At 36.4% G+C, this 21,726-nt stretch overlaps 2 protein-coding genes across 3 annotated transcripts in view; both read right to left on the bottom strand.

Moving 5' to 3' along the window:
- Window positions 1-1,396: 1,396 nt before the first annotated feature.
- HOXA2 (homeobox A2) lies at window positions 1,397-2,936 on the bottom strand. Its single transcript, XM_075269830.1, has 2 exons — window positions 2,561-2,936; window positions 1,397-2,216 (listed from the first exon to the last, which is right to left on the bottom strand). The coding sequence occupies exons 1-2, from the start codon at window positions 2,934-2,936 to the stop codon at window positions 1,486-1,488; spliced, it is 1,107 nt and encodes a 368-aa protein (XP_075125931.1). The 3' UTR covers window positions 1,397-1,485.
- A 3,951-nt stretch (window positions 2,937-6,887) lies between these two features.
- Window positions 6,888-21,726, bottom strand: part of HOXA3 (homeobox A3) — a 25,907-nt gene continuing 11,068 nt past the window's right edge. Inside the window, exons 1-3 of one of the 2 annotated variants that reach the window (XM_075271393.1) lie at window positions 16,282-16,421; window positions 12,852-13,415; window positions 6,888-8,228 (exon numbers count right to left, since the gene is read on the bottom strand). In XM_075271393.1, coding sequence (XP_075127494.1) covers window positions 7,453-8,228; window positions 12,852-13,299 — 1,224 coding nt within the window. In that variant the 5' untranslated portion in view covers window positions 13,300-13,415; window positions 16,282-16,421 and the 3' untranslated portion in view covers window positions 6,888-7,452. Of the gene's footprint in view, window positions 8,229-12,851; window positions 13,416-16,281; window positions 16,422-21,726 lie in introns of those variants that run through there. The other variant, XM_075271392.1, reaches the window with a different exon arrangement.

Here is a 21,726-nt window from a genome sequence, read left to right as displayed (position 1 = left end):
GAAAACAATGTAGTCGGCGCAATGTAGTCGACGGGAACAGAAAACAGAAAAAAAGTCGGATTTTAATAAATAAAAAAAATGATGAGACTTTTTAAGGACACAAATTCCGGGCAGATGACTTTAATGATAGGCTATGGCAGGGTTTTAAGGACAGGAGTCGCTTTGCTAGGGATAGGGAAGATCTCAGCCACTAATAGGACTGTATAGGGCAGGCTCAGTCACTGCAGCAGCCGCAGCACTAAAACCAAGCTGTTGTTTTAATAGGGCAATAAAAATGAATTATGGTTAAACGCCTTGTAGCTCTGAGCTTCTGGATGGAATCCCCAGTCTAGAGCAATACGTAAGAGGGGTTTTATATTTGTATGAGCTGCAATTGATCTCCTTGATGACATTCTCATTCATAGAAAGCATTTGATTTATGAGTTTAGGAAGAATTGCATCCAGCACATCTAGATATTATTGCATTATTGCTTAAGCAGCCCTCTAACATCTAGTAGGCACTGTGTTGTGTACTCACATTCTATATTATATCTAAATTTATATTATATATATATATATATATATATATATATATATATATATATATATATATATATGGAACATTCGAGATCATGCAACTCTGATGGGGGAGGGGTGATGTGCCTATACTATACTATACCATACTAACTTGTAGGAATGCTATTTCATTAATTCCCTTATATTTTGACATTTCTACATTACTTTCTCTTGCAGATGGATCTTCTCACAGATTATCACATATTCCAACAAGAAGCTATTTTCTTACATTTTTTTATTATTTTTTTTCCTGTTACCAGTCAATTGCAATTCAGTATGATAAATTTCTAAAAAAAAATATTATTTTTTCCTGTTATCAGTTAATTGCAATTCATAATGATGTATTTCTTAATTTTTTATATTATTATTTTTTTCCTGTTACCAGTCAATTGCAATTCATAATGGTATATCTTACTATTTATTTATTTTTTTGTCTTTGGGTATTACTCTATTTAATGAACCGATTTTTTTTAAACATTCATAGAAAAACCAAATAATTGATCTAAATTGTGCCTTTTTTAATAAAAAATAAAGTCAAACAAAAATATATATCTCATATAGCTCTCTAATAAATATATTGTTATATACAAACATTCCTAAGGGTTGGCGAATCGTTCATTTTGTGTGCTATTTTTTTTGTCTGAATTGCTTTCTATGGACATAAAAAAATACAGCAAGGATTTAGGGTGGTAAAAATCATAAAGAAAAGAACCTGTAAGATATAATTATTTATTCTACCAAAAATAGTTGTAAGACAAGGATGTAATACAAAAATAAAAAGAAAGTGAGAATACATTTCCATATAGTCACTTTCTTCTAGAGGCCTCACTTATTGCTTTCAATGGGTTAAACAGAAAGGAAAATGGGTCCTGATGAAATATTGCAATAAGAAAATCAGTTTGGGGGGGAAAGGACAGTAACCATTTCACGTCAGTAGTTGAGATGCTGCAAGTCAATTGTGGTGAAGGTGTCTGTGAAAAAATCAAAACTGTCTGCAGAGATATCTACAGGGCTGTCCAGAGATCCTGGTAGACTAGGGGACACAGTATCTGAGAGCTGGAGGCAGGAATCTGAGGAGAAGACATTGAAGTCTGATAGGGAAGCCACATCTAGGGCCTCTTCAGGGCTATCAGTGTGCAGTCCAGCAGCTGCAGAGTCCATTGTGGATAAGCAGTTCTGAGCAGTGGGGGACTGGTGCTGCTGGAAATGTCTAAGGTTTTTCTCATTGCTGGATAATGGAGAAACTGGGTAACTCTGAGGATCTCCATTGTGTGCATTCTGAGCCTGCTGCTGCTGGAAAGTGTATCCATCCCTCTCCAGTAAAGCCCCAGAGACATTGCTGAGAGCTTGCTCAAACAGAGCCTTCTCCTTATCTCCACCATCACCCTTCTCAGAGTCCTCCAAACTTTTACACTTCCCATCCCCATTCTGGTTTTCCTTACACTGTGTCTGTCTCTTGTGCTTCATTCTCCTATTCTGGAACCAAACTTTAACTTGTCTCTCGGTTAAATCCAACAAAGCAGCGATCTCCACCCTCCTGGGTCTGCACAGATACTTGTTGAAATGGAATTCCTTCTCCAGCTCCAGCAGTTGGGTATTGGTATAAGCTGTCCTTAGTCTTCTGGAGCCTCCACCACTATTATCCTGAATTTCAATGATTTCTGTAAAAGGCACAAAACAACAACAACTTCAGTCATCCTCCATAAAAGTCGCAAGGAGATCTTACAAAATGGCCGACCTGTGTGCTGCAAACTTCATCCCCAAACAATATTGTTTTCTACATTTCCAAATAAATCTATACAGGGTAGGGGTCAAAGGTGGTCTTAGGGTGTCCAAAATACAATAAATAATATAGTGTAAGGTTTTAGATAGGACTAGAGTATGCAAAGGTAGCAAAAAATAACTTACAGGTTTGCAAAAGTTATTAAAGTTTGCAAATATTTGGGGAAGGAAAGTGTAAAGAGGTATAAAGGATAAGAAGATATTCCCCAGTGCTGGGACTGACCTTTGTGGCTGAGGCAGGCTGCTGCTGCTGGGGCACTGGAGGCTGGAGGTGCAGGGGGCTTCTTGGATGCTTTCTTCTCCTTCATCCAGGGGTACTCCGGGGGCAGGGATCCGGCTGCTGGCACAGGACTGCTGCCGTTGCTGCTGCCACCATTGGGGCTGTGTTTGGGCCGGCTGTGGCGAGGGTGGCTGCCTGGATTCAGGCTGGGGATGGTCTGTTCGAAAGGAGGAGGAATAAGTGTCGAGTGTGAAAGCGCAGAGCTCTTGATTGATGAACTTTGAAATGTCTCAGCGACAGGGGGAAAGGATGTCAGGCACTCAGCAAGCGACGGCTGACTATTGATAAAGCCAATCTCTCGCTCAAATTCGTAATTCATGGCCCTCTGCTCCTGCGAAAAGTTCGCACAAACCAACGACTGCGAAAAAAAATCATAAAAATCCTGGATGGGTTTTTTTTTCTAATTCACTGATTACAGCCGTATGGGGACTGTGCTACTATTAAACTATTGAATTCATGGAGACAAGGTTGAAATTGGACCGAATTGGTTGTCACATGATTGCTCCTGCCCAATGACAATTTGGGGTTTAATCAAAAGAAGCCACTGTCTGTGTGATTGATCCAAAAAAAGTCAAGAAGGAACGCCTCATTGTATGGCAGCTAGGCTTTTATTTACACATGATCCTCTATGGCCAGGGCTAGGAGACTCTGTGGCTGATATCTAGATATTACAGATGTGATATATATGGATGAGGCTGCTAGTGCTAGTGCACACTGCTCTGCAGCTCTCTCTGCTCTGCATTCACACACTACATTGTCTCAGCCTGTCAGGGAGGCGGTTTACTCCACACACATCATTAAAGAACCAAAATCTGACGCCTTAAGTCATTAACAAAGTAATCCATTAATCTTCAAAGTTTTGACACCAAAGACCCCTTCATTTCTGATACAGAAGAACTTACAACCAGGCACTACTTACATTTGGGACTGCACTGTACCCAGGAATCCTTATGATGCTATATCCTTATGATTCTCCCTATATATGTATGTGTGTGTGTATCTGTGTGTGTGTGTGTGTACTGTATATGAATATCATTATATATATATATATATATATATATATATATATATATATGTGTGTGTGTGTGTGTATGCTGTATATGTATATATATGTGTGTGCTATATATATATATATATATATATATATATATATGTGTGTGTGTGTGTGTGTGTGTGTGTGTGTGTGCACTATATACACATATATAGTAGATATACATATATATATATATGTATATATATATATATACATACATGTGTATATATATATATATATCTGTAGATAGATGTATATATATATATATATATATATATATATATATATATATATATATATCTGTAGATAGATAGATAGATAGATAGATAGATAGATAGATAACTCACTACACTCCTGAGATCAACAGGATAGGCAAAGCCTATTGTTTTCAGCATTTCCACATATGGGAAGCGTGAGGACAAGTCTTGATCTATGTGAGCATATTACAGCACTGCAAAATGGCTGCACATGACAATAGATATGCTTTCTCTATTGAGGTAATGTGTGTTTATGAATAGACAGAACAAGGTGAGTGATTTTTTTTTTTGTACTGCACTAGATTGTGGTGAGGATAATAATCTGTGGAGGCTTGTGGTATCATTACTCCTATTAATCTTATTAGGTCTATACAATATAATGTTGAATATAATGTGGCTGTATTCACATTTTGCAACAGTACTTTTTATATGAGCGTGTGTATGCATCTATTCATAGAAATATATATATATAGATACATAGATAGATAGATAGATAGATAGATAGATAGATAGATAGATAGAAAGATATATATTATACATATATATACATTTATATAAATATTACAGAATTTTATAACATATTTCTTGATATATATGTATATATCTATATATATATACTTTTTATGACATTAATGCACACACACACATACATATATTTAAATATATATATATACATATATATTTACGCATACAAACACACACATATATATATATTATATATATGTTATTATATATATATGTATAAATTAAATTGTATATGTGTGTGTATGTATATATATATATATATATATATATATATATATATATATATGTATATATATTGTAATTGCATGGTGCAAGGTATATAATTGCACACCTTTTTCCAGCTAGTAGATGTATATACTACATACACAGATCCGTACATACCATGCATACATTATATACTCACATCCTTATGTTGAGGAAGATCTCCTAATAAACAAGCACCTAACCTCTCCCATGTTTGGTTTCTAGCATTAAGTGAGTGTGTTGCTCAGCTAATAATTGTACTGAACGTTCAGATTGATATTCAATTTTAGATGATTCCTATAAAGTTATAAGTACAAAATAAATATGTTAAATGTGACATAAACTAGTATTTTAACCACAGCCTGCAGGAGACTATAGGAACACAAGGCAGTAGTTAGATGGAAGGTTTTTAATTTTCTTGCTTTTATTCCAAACAAAGCTGGAAGGAAGTCTGTGTGTGATCAATCTTTCTTGCCAAATGGTTTGACAGCTTCTGGCCCTAAAGATCACATTTAAAGCTTCTTGTTTCTTCCAAGATCAAATGTTACTGGGAAAGAGGTTTCAGGAAGAAATGCAGCTTAAGAAGAGCTAGTAACTTCTTGCTTGTTTTCTTGGGATATTTTCACATGGCAGGTATGGCACCTTTCCTTTGTCTTATGTCCAGGCAGTGTTTCCATATAAAGCTCGGAATTAAAAAATCCTCTGGCTAGATGGATGTGTGCAGATGGATGGAGCTTTGTTGGTCTAATGTGTGTGGGTGTGAAGATTCCTAAAATCTAAGCTCCCTTCCCCTACAGCAGGAAACAAAGAATTTTACTGTGTCCACATGAAATACTTTCATTGTTAATATTATTATCAAACAAAATTCATCCAGCAATTTACAAACGGAGATGTCTATTATATTCATAGATGTCTATTATATTCATAGAGCAGGATGTGTAAAGATTGTCCAGCAATGTACAATGTGCCTACAACATATGGTAACCAGAAGCAGCATTAAAATAATACATCATGTCCTTCAATCCTACAGCCATGCCCTTGAGGACAATTATTAACACAGAAAGGGGTAAAGGCGTTCATACTGACTAATATATAGCATATATATATATATATATATATATATATATATATATATATATATATATACACTGCACTGGGCTCGGGCTTTAAGAGCACAGGTAATATGATACTTGACCCTATGGCGCCTTCCACTTATCCTGATTTATTCCAGAATATTGCCTTATCTATTTTTTTTTCCTCCTTATCTTTTAAACTTTTTTTTCTTTTTCAATTAAGACTGATATTTATAGAAATTGATAAAAAATATTATGTATGCTCATTTAGTTGGCACCATGTAAATAAAATTTATTATTATTATTATTATTATTATTATTATTATTATTATTATTATTAGCATTATTATATTTTACTATTTTTGTATTATTTTTATTATTATTATGACATTGTAAGAAAAACTTTGTATTATGGGAAAGTAATGCAAAGCAATAAAATACAAGGTATATAAAGGTATCAGATCATTATACATTTATTCTATTACTATGAAGTGGTGGAGATTTAATATCAAATATATCAATATTTAAAATGAATATTTGAATATATCTTGAGCTGTGCCCCCTCCCTGACTTTAGTGCTCTCACACATGTACCCACATCCTTGGATTTGTTTGATATGGTATTTTGCCTTTTGTGCCTCTTTTATTTTTATCTAACAACAAAGCCACCCACATTTCTGTCCATTACCAGGGAAAAGTGTAGGAGTAAAATGTGCATTTTCTTACAATGAGCTCCACCAGAAGAGGCAGATAGAAGAAATCATTCCGTGTGAACAGATGCCTGGGAGCTGATGCTGCAGATTGGAGCACAACATGGCGTAAGAAGCCCATCAGCACAAAGCTATTACCTACCGGACCTCCATTATCAGCCATCTTATCAATCATCTGCACCCTCTCCCTCTCCCTCCATTGCTTTCCTCCCCTACCTTCCAATGCTGCTCAATTGAATTGACTATTTAGACCTAACACGGTTAGAAATCCATAGATCATTTATGTATTTATATCCTTCATGTATTTAGAGTTCCTTGCATTGTTAACCCTTCCATGCCTGCTTTCATATATTGTCGCACATGAACAAATATACGGATTCTGAAATTTTATCTACCATTTTATTGCATCTTTAAAGAGAATTATTCCTTGTCACCATCGTTCCTTGTGCCATTATCCCATCCAATAACCAGACCTGAATGTATCTGCTATGTATGGTTTATAAATAGGAGATGGGATAAATAAGATGTAAACAGTTCGATATATTTGCAGAAAAAAATAATAATAAATTAACCGGATCTGATCTCCAGCATACACACAATAAGGACTTACAATTGTAATGGTTCAGGCTGATCACCCTGTTCAAGCGAATATTTTTTTAGGATATTTGTCTAGCAATTTATAGGAAGTGCAATAATAATTTAATTCGTTTCCCTGTGGGATAAGAAATGTAGGAACAAATTCACATTAAGAAGATATTTTCATATAAAATTTGTTCTTATACCCTGTTTGATAAAAGTATAGATTAAAATACAAAGATATCTGCTCCAGGTAGTATTCATAGTAGGCGACTGGGACTATGCAAACAAAAAAAAAAATGCAATTCATTTTGCAGACCAAAAATAAAGTATAAAATATAAAATAAAGGAATTACTTGAATTAAAGGTAGAAAAAAAATAAGAATGTCATCGATGTCCCCTACACCTATAGGTGTCCATTACAAATGGGTTAACTTGGGTGCTTCCTGAATTCTTCCCTGAGAGCTATGATGAGAAGATAATTCTGTATATGTAGGGTGAGTGTCACAAGGTCCATGGTGGTGACTACTGTTCATGGGTCCTGGTCCATTGTAGTCCATGTTGGAGGAGGAATGAGTCAGATGAGATAGACCAAACATGGAGGGCCCTGAATTAGTCATGGATTCCACATAATTGCTCCCTACATAAACGGGGCTTCCCTGTACATGAGGATTGCCATAACCAGCACTGCCTTGGAGTGGATGAGGGTCATATTCTGGGGTGACAGCAGCAGTTCCTGTGTATCTCTTCTGATGAGGGGGGCAGCTGTTATGATGAGGGCTGGGGTATGGAGCAGGCACACCATAGGAGTTTGGATGGGGTTTATTAAACGCTGGGGGAGACTGAGGCTCATAAGGGACACTGTTTACCAGAGAATGCATAGAGTTCAGATACCCCCCAACAGCTGCTGGTGGTACAGGGCTCCTGCAAGGTGAGGGGCCGCCTGATGACGTCATCATAGATTTCCCTTTCTGATCCTTTTTGTATTTCATACGTCGATTCTGGAACCAGATCTTTATTTGCCTCTCAGTGAGGTTGAGCAAGTTTGCCATCTCCACCCTTCTAGGTCTACACAGGTATCTGTTAAAATGGAACTCCTTTTCCAGTTCTACCAGCTGGGCGCTTGTATAGGCGGTGCGGGCCCTTTTGGAAGAAGATTGCCCAGGGGGGCTTTTGTCACCAGCACAGCTCTCACCTGCAAGGACCAGCAAATAAAGCATGAGAAGACAAAGTGACAATATGTGCAATGAACACCCACATGAGGAAAACTACACAAGCTTATATAAAGCGACTAGTAATATCTAAAACTTTCAATGCAACAAAGATATATATATATGTGTGTGTGTGTGTGTGTGTGTGTGTGTGTGTGTGTGTGTGTGTGCGTGTGTGCGTGTGTGTGTGTGTATTTATTTATATGTGTGCATATTTGAGTATATATATATGCTCATATATTCATTCATATATTATAGAATATATATATATATATATATATATATATATATATATATATATATATATATATATTAGACTTTTCTTATTATTCAAGAAACTGGGTGACTACATGACCACCACTGCAGCTCCCACAAGTGTTATCACCCATCTTTTCCAGGCTTCTGAACGTCAAGCTTGCCTAAATATTGACCATTCCTATAAAAGTGTCAGACCTAGGCAGCAGCTACGTTATGCATATGGATTGGAGGATTCACACATAGGTACTGCCTATCAGGAGCCAAGAGAAGCTGGGCATGAGCTGTAATATCGATCAAAATAGAAAGGATCAATGATGCAATTTTCCTTAATAATATAATGTTGATGTTATTATACATTTGTACACACAGTGAAGAATATTGAATACACAAAGGCATACATTTCTAGTTATTATTAGCAGTAGCATTTTGTAGTTGTTACTGAAAATATACATTTGCAGATTCCAGACTAGAATATTTTGTGCAGAATCCTTTGAGCACATGGTAGCTTCTGTGTGTGCATAAAATGGCTCCACTCCCTACCCACTGCTATGTATTAGGGCTACCCAAGAAGCCAGATGGTAATGATAACCGAGCAGGGCTGCCAAGTCACTTGGATGTTATGGTTACAGACACAACATGATGCATTCGATGCTATTGTGAAATATGGAAAGAAAATTCCTCCTAGCTAGAAACACCTGCACAATCCTCAATGTTTACAGCACTATCCAACCCAACAAGGGATAGAGGGAGTAACCTGGAGAATCTTACACACATCTACCCATCTACAAGGCTCTATTAACCCTAAAGTCCCCTATAACATGAGTAATGAAAAGAACAGATTTCTTGCGTTGTCACAGCCAAGGACTCGATTAGGGGAGGCTGGCTATGCTAGTCTAGCAGTTAGACAACTGCGCATGTCTGCAGGAAGTAACACAGAAGAAGGAGGAGGGGGAATAGGGGGGCAGGAGGCAACATGGAAATAAAAGGGAGAGACAGAGCAAGACATTGCAGCCTATGGGTATTTTCTATATTTTGTAAATCTTTAAACTTTATATATATATCATAACTCCAAAGACTTGTCATATGTAATTCTTTAAACTGCAGTCATGAAATGAACTGAGCTGTCAGGAAACCATCAGCAAGTAGCACTCAATAAATCACAGAATTGCTGCTCCTCTATATTAGATGAAATTTAATTATATCCAATAAATTGTATCAAAAAATTAATTGTCATTAGAGCAGCTGCTATATGTCTGACAGCAGTGTTGTCTTTATCTCAGCTCTGGTCTCAGGGCCTGGGAATAATGAAAATCATCTCTTTATTATATTGCCTAGTTTAGAGGTGGGGAAAAAAATCTTGAAAATCTTTATTGAACCCTGTGGCATGCCCAAAATCCTCACTGAATGGGACAAATTGGAGACTATTTTTCTTAAGCAGTGGGTTTAATATAAATTGGTTAATTGTATTATGTGTAATAAAAATTGTAGTAGTAGTGGTGGTAAAAGTAGTAGTGATGGTTGTAGAAGTAATAGTGGTGGTATTAGTGATAATAGTAGTAGTAGTAGCAGCAATAGTAGTTGTAATAGTAGTACTATTAATATTAATGGTAGTAGTGATAGGGGTGGTAGTAGTAGAAGTTATAGTACTAATAATAGTATTAGTGGTAGTAGTGATAGTGGCAGTAGTAGTAATGGTAATAGTAGTCGTAGTGGTAGTAGTAGTAGTGATAGTGGTAGTAGTAGTAATAGTAGTCGTAGTGGTAGTAGTAGTGTTAATAGTAGTAGTGATAGTGGTGGTAGTAGTAATGGTAATAGTAGTCATAGTGGTAGTAGTAGTGTTAATAGTAGTAGTGATAGTGGTGGTAGTAGTAGCAATAGTGGCAGTAGTGGTGATAGTGGCAGTAGTAGTAATGGTAATAGTAGTCGTAGTGGTAGTAGTAGTAGTGATAGTGGTAGTAGTAGTAATAGTAGTCGTAGTGGTAGTAGTAGTGTTAATAGTAGTAGTGATAGTGGTGGTAGTAGTAATGGTAATAGTAGTCATAGTGGTAGTAGTAGTGTTAATAGTAGTAGTGATAGTGGTGGTAGTAGTAGCAATAGTGGCAGTAGTGGTGATAGTGGCAGTAGTAGTAATGGTAATAGTAGTCGTAGTGGTAGTAGTAGTAGTGATAGTGGCAGTAGTAGTAATGGTAATAGTAGTCATAGTGGTAGTAGTAGTGTTAATAGTAGTAGTGATAGTGGTGGTGGTAGTAGTAGCAATAGTGGCAGTAGTAGTGATAGTGGCAGTAGTAGTAATGGTAATAGTAGTCATAGTGGTAGTAGTAGTGTTAATAGTAGTAGTGATAGTGGTGGTAGTAGTAGCAATAGTGACAGTAGTAGTGATAGTGGCAGTAGTAGTAATGGTAATAGTAGTCGTAGTGGTAGTAGTAGTAGTAGTGATAGTGGCAGTAGTAGTAATGGTAATAGTAGTCATAGTGGTAGTAGTAGTGTTAATAGTAGTAGTGATAGTGGTGGTAGTAGTAGCAATAGTGGCAGTAGTGGTGATAGTGGCAGTAGTAGTAATGGTAATAGTAGTCGTAGTGGTAGTAGTGGTAGTAGTGATAGTGGCAGTAGTAGTAATGGTAATAGTGGTCGTAGTGGTAGTAGTAGTAGTGATAGTGGCAGCAGTAGTGATAGTGGTGGTAGTAGTAGTGATAGTGACAGTAGTAGTAATGGTAATAGTAGTCGTAGTGGCAGTAGTAGTGTTAATAGTAGTAGTGATAGTGGTGGTAGTAGTAGCGATAGTGGCAGTAGTAGTGATAGTGACAGTAATAGTAATGGTAATAGTAGTCGTAGTGGTAGTTATATTGATAATAGTAGTAGTAGTGATAGTGGTGGTAATAATAGTTGTGGTAGTAGTGGTAATAGTAACAGCATTAATGGTGGTAATAAATATAGTAGTAATAATAGTATTAGTGGTGGTAGTAGTGATAGTGACAGTAGTAGAAGTAGTAGTAGCAAGAGCAGCAGATGGTGAACACCACATTTTATCACTCTAATTAAAACCTTCAGGCCTGGGTCCCAAGTGGCGGAAATGCAGGTTTTTTTGTGGCAGATTTTGCTGCAGTTTTTTAAGCCAAAGCCAGGAGTGGATTGAGCAGAAAGGAGCAGTACAAGAGCTTCCTATATATTTCCCATTCCTATTGTAGCCATGCTTGACTTTGGGTAAAAAAAAAAAAAAAAAAACGCAGCGAAATCTGCAACAAAAAAAGCTGCATTTCCGCAATGTGGGGCCTTAGTCTTAAAATGAAATTTTTAATATATTATTAAAGTACACCCATATGAGGAGGATGATAATACTATTGCAATAAGACTTCAGTTTTAATTACATCTATATATGACAAAATTAAATTAACAATATAAATGCAGATATATTCTTCCTAAATAAATTAAAATGTTTTAATGTTGTAACCTTTATATTAAATTATCATATCACGCCATAATATGAGTTATGAAAAATTATTGACATATATGACAGAGAGGTAGATAGATAGATAGATAGATAGATAGATAGATAGATAGATAGCGACGTATATGAATGATTGGTGAATAAAAAGATTGGATACAATTAAATATACATAGGTTTACATAGATACATGTATATGATTAATGGAAGGATAGTTACATAAGAAATATGATGATAGATAAATGGAAGTAGATAAATAGCATATAATAATAGATAGATTTATATAGATAGATGGATGGATGCTTACATAATACATCTATGATAGATAGATAGATAGATAGATAGATAGATAGATAGATAGATAGATAGATAGATAATAGAGATATAGATCGATAGCTATAATGATAGATAGATATAATGATAGATAGATAGATAGATAGATAGATAGGATAGATCAGATAGATAGACAGACAGACAGACAGACAGACAGATAGACAGATAGATAGATAGATAGATAATAGATAGATAATAGATAGATGATAGATAGTTTTGATAGCTACCTTACAATAATAAATAGATAACACATATATGATAGATCGATATGATAAATAGATGATAGATAGATAGATAATAGATTATAGATAGGTAGATAGATAGATAGATAGATAGATAGATAGATAGAATTAGATAGATAAGTAGTGATTATTTTGCACTATTCATAGTAGGCCAATGAAGCCATAATTTCTTCTTAAATTCCACACTAGAGCATAGACCTGGTGAAAGGGTTAACGCATACTTTTACATAGTTTCAACATATGGCTGCCTTTAAGCTTTTAACGCTGTAAGTGCCGCCCTAGAAGTCAGCCCCAGCTTTCGTGGAGCAGGTAATAGAAGCTGGAGCCATTACCTGAGCTGGAGTTCCCCCCTGCTGATGCTGCTGCAGTTGCTGCTGCTGCCTTCTGCTTAGTGTTCTGCCGAGACTCCTTCATCCAGGGAAAGATTTGCTTGGACATGGTGGGTGATGAGATATTGGTGGCCTTGGTGGTGGAGGCTGTGGCTGTATTATTGGCATGTTGTTCAGGTGGGGATACAGAGGGTGGTGTAGGCTGCTGCTGCTGCTGTTGCTGATCTTGGTTTGATTGACTATTGATGGCTCTCATACAACTCTCATTGATGTCATTGGCCTTGTGATGTGGCACTGTACTGCCAGGTGACTGCAAAGAGCAGGCAGGTCGATGATAGTCACTTTCCAAGGGATATTGCTGCTGACTTGCATTATAAGTGTAACCATTTGCTCCTGGGTAGGGGTATCCACCATAGATCGCAGAGCTGTCGTAGTAGGTCGCTTTTTGCATTTCGTTGTTTCCCAATATTTATTTCACAAACTGACAGGGTCCTGACACCCGTAAAGAATAACATTGGCACCCTGAGTCACGTGGTGCTGCTCCTCCAATGGCCTCTGTGGTCAGACCTGTGGTGGGGAAGAAGCAAGTTACAGTCAGAAGATGGGAGAGATCCATCTTACTTACAATAGCTAAGTGACATGAAAGCCAGCAAGAAAAAAGTGCTCAGCAATATTGAGAAGTGTGTATTAAGATGATAGGGCTGCTCACTAACGTCCAACTAATTCACACTCACCCAGAAATTACACTTCAATGCAGTGTGAATGACTACATCATAGGTCACAGTGTGCACAGCCCTCCCCTCCCCACCAAAGCACACAGACACCACTACATATGTAATCCTGGACACACACATACAAGTACATGTGTAATCCTCATTGCTACAGACACAAATAGAGCTATATATAGGGGAGAAACTGAAGGAAGGAAGGAAGGAAAGAAAGAAAGAAAGAAAGAAAGAAAGAAAGAAAGAAAGAAAGAAAGAAAGAAAGAAAGAAAGAAAGAAAGAAAGAGGAGATAGATAGATAGATAGATAGATAGATAGATAGATAGATAGATATGAAAGATTAAAAGAAAGAAAGGAAGAAAGAAAGAGACAGAAAGTAAGAAAGACGAATAGAAAGATAGATAGATAGATAGATAGATAGATAGATAGATAGATAGATAGATAGAAGGAAAGGAACGAAGGAACAACAGAGTATATATTTATATTATGTATTTTTGATAAACAATCTGCTGTTATATATATATATATACACCATACTCATACATTAATATACATTAGCAGATACAAGCCACTTTAACATTGAATAAAAATTAATTTCCCTACATAATTACCTCTATATTATAAGGGTAAACCCAAATCTCCCCCAAATCCCCCCTGTCTTCACTCACCCACACTTATGTAGCTCCTACTGCCCCTCTCAATCTGATCTATCTCATGTTGGTAGATAACCTTAGCTCTAGGGCCGCATAGTAAATCACAAGTTATTGTTCACACAGAGCACAGTATTGACTTAGTAAACACTCGTTTATCATAGAGCAGATATCGCCTCCTAAGCTCAGGCCTACACAGCAATATTATACCTGCAGCAAAGACACAATTAGCACCTTGTCATTGTCTACAAATCATGGAAGGATAGTAATGTGAATGGTAATATCATAGGTGATCATATAAATACAGGAAATATTTTTGTAGGACTATTAAATATTAAATATTTTAAGGGATTGTTCTTAAAAATATCAACTTGTAACTTGTATTGTTACAACCTCGGATATAATATCATGTCTGCGTTCTAAATGACATGGTAGGCATCAAAAGAGAACTTTGTAGGATTTCCTCTAGAAGAGATTTCACAAGGCTATGCAGAATTCTAGCAGAATAATATAGGACAATGACTTCAAGAAGATGAGAATTTTAATAAACAAACAACATAAGAAGTCAGTTGCCTTGTAATGTGATTAGTCCTCACATGAAATGTACACAATTCTACCTGTTAAAACATGATGGATCTGAAAAAACACCAGGAACCAGAAAGACCAGCAGCGTTCATCTCCATGACCACGGCATGAACTTTGTGTGCAGCCCCTAACGATAATAGGTTCTGTCTCTGCAACTGCTCTGTAATTTGATGTATGGGGGTCATTTGGCTAGCGAGAGAGTAGATGATAGAAACACAAGCCATAAAATACTTCTAGGATCCTGTCTATCTTTTGTTAAATCTTCATGTTTACCTATCTCCAAATAACTATTTAAACTTGGCTACAACACAAAAGCAATGCAAGGAAAATGCCCAGGAAAGTAAACAGCAAGTTATATAGAAATAGGGGGAAAATAGCTACATTTGTGAGGTTCCCTTTACTACAGACAAGATAAAAAAAAAATATATAAGTATAGACATCTAATGAAAAATATATCATATATATATATATATATATATATATATATATATATATATATATGTATATATATATATGAAAAAATATATAAAAATATATATTTAATATAAATAATAATATTTATATTATATATATATATATATATATATATATATATATATATATATATATTGCACATAAGTATCCTTATTTGGATTACAATTAAAGAAAGAAAACTCAAGGATGATTACAATTAAAAAAAAAACCTCAAGGATGTGCCAAGTAAAAAGTAAAACTTTGCATTAAAGTTCCATTATTTATGAAAATAACATCATTTAAGTTACTGCCCTGAAGCTTTCCTTCCTCTAGGATTGATTTCCCATTACCGCTCTTACAATCCTATCAGACCTCCCAAGGCCAATGAAATATTTCATATTAAATATATGTAAAAACAACAACAATGAAATCCAAAGCCACATGACTTGGCGCTTTTATTAACTCCAAAAATTCTGGAACTAAAATCCTATCTCCTTCTAACATGCCAGAATAATATTTAATTGCTTAAAGTCAACAACATGTAATAAAAACTAGTGGGCCGGCTATGTAATATAGAAGTGACCTCAGTATAGGGCACAAGCATCCTGGTAGGACTAACTACAATAAAATATAATATTATATACTACAGTCCATACAATTTAATAAGTGTAAAATTAATAATTTAATACTACAAAAAATATCTATATATTGGGAATGTGATGCCAGGGGGTGATCAGTATTAAAGCTCTCTGTTCTACCGCATGGAGATGAAATATAAAATGTTAGAGGATTAATAACAAAAGAAATAAGTAATCTCAGAGATTCAGTGGTCAGATATGGCAAGAAACTGTGGAGACGAGAAAAGAGCCTGTATTAGCAAACTATACGTATCAGTCATTTCTTGAAAGGAAGCTTGAGCTTGTGAACTCTTCTTGAACCGAGATTTAAGACTATGGTCATAAATCACTGGGACATAAACTCCACCATTCACAAGTGATAGAGGATTTCTGGCCGTCTTACCTTGGATTCTGACGACTGATGCAGAACACAACAGACTTGTCCTCCAGAACCAGCAGATCTGGGTCCCCCCCACCCTTCTTATGTCCTGGGCACCATGTTGGGGGTGTCAGGGTAGTACCAGCAGCAGCAGTAGCAGCACCTCTCCTGCTCTATCACCTACAAGCACCAGGATGAGGACAGCCTTCAGGAAACCTCAACAAGAAATGTCTGCCAAAAAACTGGACAACCCCTAAGGTTACATATGGGCGACCCCGGTCACCAAGATAAGAGCTATCAACTCACAGGGCTCTCCAAGTGTAGTTCCACAGACACAAAAATGGTATGTTTCTTACTAATATTGCCTGCTGAATGATGCTAGATTCCAGGGAGAATATTCATCTGGGAACAGGGATGTGTGGGGGGAGAAAAAAAAAGGAGAAAGACATTTAAAGTCTAGGGAGATGGGGTAGACATGGAAAGAAAAATAAAATAACATGAAAAAATGGAGGGAGGAGTATCCAGTACCCTGTGAAAGGAGGAGGCACTGGGGTTCTGGAAAATTATGCTAATGATGAACACAGCCTCAATGCAACATGGGATCTAGGGATCTTTCATTAATTCTCTAATTTATCGCACCAATGTATCTGCAACACAAGCAGTGGCGCAGCATCACCCTCCATAGAAATATTAGATGGCTCACACATGGATGGGGGCGCACTTGTCTTAAAGTGCTACAGAAAGATCAAATTCGTATGAAAGCCTGTGATATGTGAATAAAGACTTGCGATTTTTGATGTAGAAACATGACCCTCTAGCAAGCACGATCCCCTATTAGTTTTCAGTAGGGATTAACCAGCCTTGAGAAATGATTTGGCCAAAACCAGGTGTTAAAAATATAAGATGAATGTTTCAGACTATTGTGACGAAGAATAATACAGAGAAGGCATAGGATAAGGCATAGACATAAAGGGCTATAAGCCCGGGTGGCCTCTTCTGCATACCAATGGTTTTTGTCATTTATGGGCAGACAAGATTTATGGCACCCTACACCATGGCTGTAAACGGGGCATTAAAATCTAGAAACACTTGTCCTCATGGCATATTGCAATGGCAGCACATGAAAGGAGGTAGCGTAGGAGGAGAAGGGTGGAAGAAATCCACTACTAGGCATTTCCATTGAATCCAGGGCTCGGTGTTGTATCTGATGAAAGCCACTTTGGTCAATCATTCACCCCTTCACTACTTCTTATATTGCTGATCTCAGCTTCTTTTTATTTCAGTGCTGCCGGGATAATAACACTACAAGCCCAAGCCTGGATACCCTACACCTTATTCCTAATGTCTTCCAGACTGAATCAGCTAAATCATTCCTAACCCAAAACATCAGGGCAATAAATAGGAGCCATGATTATTATAGGAAAGCAGGAAGATACTCCTTGCACCAGGTACAGTCCATCACTTCTGTTCTTATAATAGTGCTGCTCTGTAAAGTGATGCTTGCTTATTGTCTGCACAGATTTATGCTCTCAGCTTTCATGCATGTATTTATTTAGTGCTATATATCTCCAATTTACATGAACAGATGCTTGTAAAATATTATGTGCACAATAAAATCTTACTACCTAGTGCGCCTGGCTTCATTGTATATACAATGCGTAAAAATATGGCAATCACCATTATATTATGGAGAGCAATACAGCTAATACTGTCCATGAAGCACTATAGCAGGATAAAATACAGGGGAATGGTCGGGGATCAGATCAAGTGCTATAGAAATGCTACAGAAAGGGATATCGGTTTATTTTTCTTTTAATGTATAGCAGAGTAAATGTAAAGGAGAATAATAATACTGATAACAAAATATCAGCATACATGGAACTACATGCTGGTATTATAAGGGGCGGGTTATGTTTTTTTTGGAATGGATTGAATTAAAATAAATAAATCTAGAAATAACAATTCTAATAATATTTATACACATAATATATATATATATATATATATATATATATATATAGCATACATATATTATATAGTGTATATAATGTATAAATTATATATATTAAAATATATAATCTCTCTCTTTAAAATATATTTTAGATATAATATATATATATATATATATATATATATATATATATATATACATACATACATATATATTAGTGATATGTTTTAGTAAATATCTCTAATAGCTATAATTTTATATTTTAGAATAAATATATTCACAAGACCATACAGGAATGCATGCAATAATATCTACAAATTTTGAATAAATATAATATATATATATATATATATATATATATATATATATATATATATATATAGATATATAGATATATTCTTTTCTATGAGTGGCCACCGCCTGTGCAGTTTAATGGTAAAGCATTTTGGGATGTCATCTTATCAAGCTCTTCTGCCCCAATTCACCAGCTACATAAATCACATCTCCACACTGTGACCTTTCCTCCAGCTCCACTCATTAGTGCATGTACTTAATATCCTCACTCTCCCTATGTATTTCTATGTTGCTTTGTACAAATTGTAACATGCCAATACTGATATCTATAGGATATGAAACATAAGCACTCCAGCCCTAGCTGATAGTGTTAGGCGGCCTCTTACATGATAAAAGGCATTGTGAAGTATGCAGATAGGATATCACAAACCAGTGCGCTTTATGAAATACTCAAATAAAAAAAAAAATCCCCAAAAAATGACCCATAACAACCATGAAGAAAAACTCACACAACCTGCAATAGCCACAAATCAACACAAAAATAAAGAGCAATTGACTAAAACTGCAGCAGCCCCATCAGCCCTGTATTTATGATCACAGTTGGCAGGGTAAAGAGCTTGGGATTTTTATTGCATGTTCTTTATCTGATGATGACTGACCGCTCAGATCCTCCATAGAACAACAAACAAGAAGAGATTAAACAAGAGCAGCCAATATACACCAGCATTGTGATCATGCTCATATCAACATATATAATGTCTGCAGTATTAGGATTTTACACCCCATTTCTGGAGAGGTGAACATGGAGATGAGTAATCGCTCACACCCTACTAAAGCCCTGCCACTGACCTTTGCCTTGGTCAACAATAACTCACACCATTTATGAACAATCAGCGGATATACCTTAGAATAAGATCCATCCTTTTAGCCCTATCAGCTTCCAGTGGGGTATCCTTGATGGTGGGATTACATAAAGGAGAAGCTCTTGCTGGGGGTGATAAGGAGAGATATAAGAGAAGTCTTGCAGGATCTCAGCTCCAAATCCTACACAATGTTTGGTAATGCTCACGTGGTTCTACGTCAAATTAAACCCTTTAATTTCTAATAGGAGATGGTGGAGGGATCAGACCTTCTAAATCCAGTATCTCCCAACCTCAACTATTACATAAACCCTATAAGAAACAAGTCCAAACCCTCCCACCCCTCCCTGCAGTATTCCCAATCTGCTGTGAAAATGTTCCACGATCTGAAAGGTTGTAGATATGTAACCCCCCAAAATGACAGCAATAGGTACTAGAGGTAGCCCACTTACATAAAGACACAGGAATAGATGGGTCCACGCATTGGAAGCCTTGTGGAGTGATCACCAAGCTCAGCACATATGAGCCATTACAGCCCCATTGAGGAGAGCTTGCTATACTCCCACACATGACACATGTCCCACACTACAAACTAAAAGGCCTTTAATTACCTGACAAATGCAAAACTGCTCTCTGCTTCAAGTAGGGTTTTGTTCACATTATCATGTATGTGCTTGAATGTAATAGTCAGATGACTCTGAAATGTCTGGAGTCTTTTGAGACACTCCTGCACAATGTTCACTTACGTATTTCCTATACAAATAGGCGAGTGAGCCACAAAATTATAGGGATCTCTATAGGATCAACTTCTGCAGATGGATCTCTGGGACCCTCACTTTGGACTTTGGCTCACTGAATGATTATTCATATATACATAAGATATATATGTATTGAGAGTAGATAGATAGATAGATAGATAGATAGATAGATAGATAGATAGATAGATAGATAGGTTGTTATATAGAGATAGATAGATAGATAGATAGATAGATAGATAGATAGATAGGTTGTTATATAGAGATAGATAGATAGATTGTTATATAGAGATAGATAGATAGATAGATAGATAGATAGATAGATAGATAGATAGATAGATAGATAGATAGATAGATTGTTATATAGAGATAGATAGATAGATAGATAGATAGATAGAGTTGTTACACAGAGATAGATAGACAGACGATAGAATAGATAGATAGATAGATAGATAGATAGATAGATAGATAGATAGATAGATAGACACACTAGCCCTAAGTCTTACACACACACACAAACATACATATACACACACACACACATGCACATATATAGAAATACACACACGTATACACACATACACATATATAGACATACACACATACACACACATTCACATATATACACACACATATATAGACATACACACACACATAGATATACACACACCTATACACACATTCACATACACACACATTCACATACATACACACACATATATAGACATACACACACACACACACACACACACACATATATAGATATACACTCACCTATACACACATTCACACACATACACACGCCATGTCCTCCTGATATTCGCTCTCCTATCTCCTATCTGTGACATGAGAAAACTCCACAAATCTACATTGCGCACATGAAAGCGCCTAGAAGTGATTTTTCTGAGCCAGGCGTGTCATTTTGGAGCTAGTTAATGAATATCTTGAATATAATGGACCAAGGAACAAAAAAGGGCCTGATGGCAGGAGAGGGGCAGAGAATTAATGGATAAATGGTCAGTTGTTGGTTGAGAAGCTCAGCGGAGACAAAGATGAGTGGCTAAGCTTTCCCTGGATCCGATCATGTGAAAAACACTTTAGCATTGGATGTTACATGAAAGGGTAGACAATCTTTCTGTTTGGAGTTGGAGATGGCTTTAGTGTCTGTGAAATATACACCAGCTCACCTCATATATCTCTCTGTCTTCCAGAAATCGAAGATGGAAGCAAGTTTACTGGAATCGGCTACAGATAAATCAATGTTCCTAGATGGACTCTCACTGGATCACATTCATGCTGCTCACTTTGGGGAATTTCTGGATGGAGACTTTGGCTTCAGTGTCCTGCACACTTTATAAAGTTACTTGCAGCATTGAGGACTGAGGCTGGTGACAACCAATAAATCGATTGTAATATTCTGATCACTGTGTATTTATCCATAGAGGTTTGTGCTTGAGCTACTGCTGGAGGGAACACATCCAGCCACCAAAACCAGGGATTACATGATTTATGTTATTTTGCTTTACAGGCAGAAGTGCAAATCTGTGCAAGTCCACTGAGCACGAGGTGACCCCGCCATACTACACAATGGAGCCTTTCTCTGGTCATG

Source organism: Leptodactylus fuscus, chromosome 4, assembly GCF_031893055.1.
Source record: "Leptodactylus fuscus isolate aLepFus1 chromosome 4, aLepFus1.hap2, whole genome shotgun sequence".
Lineage (NCBI taxonomy): Eukaryota > Metazoa > Chordata > Amphibia > Anura > Leptodactylidae > Leptodactylus > Leptodactylus fuscus.
The sequence above is the reverse complement of the archived record's forward strand: the minus strand, read 5'-3'. Positions and strand labels throughout refer to the sequence as shown.

Coding starts and splice junctions, on each gene's coding strand:
- HOXA2 (XM_075269830.1), bottom strand. CDS start 2,936: ATGAATTACGAATTTGAGCGAGAGATTGGCTTTATCAATAGTCAGCCG. Junction 2,217..2,560: donor AGCCTGCCTCAGCCACAAAG/GTCAGTCCCAGC, acceptor TGCCTTTTACAG/AAATCATTGAAATTCAGGAT.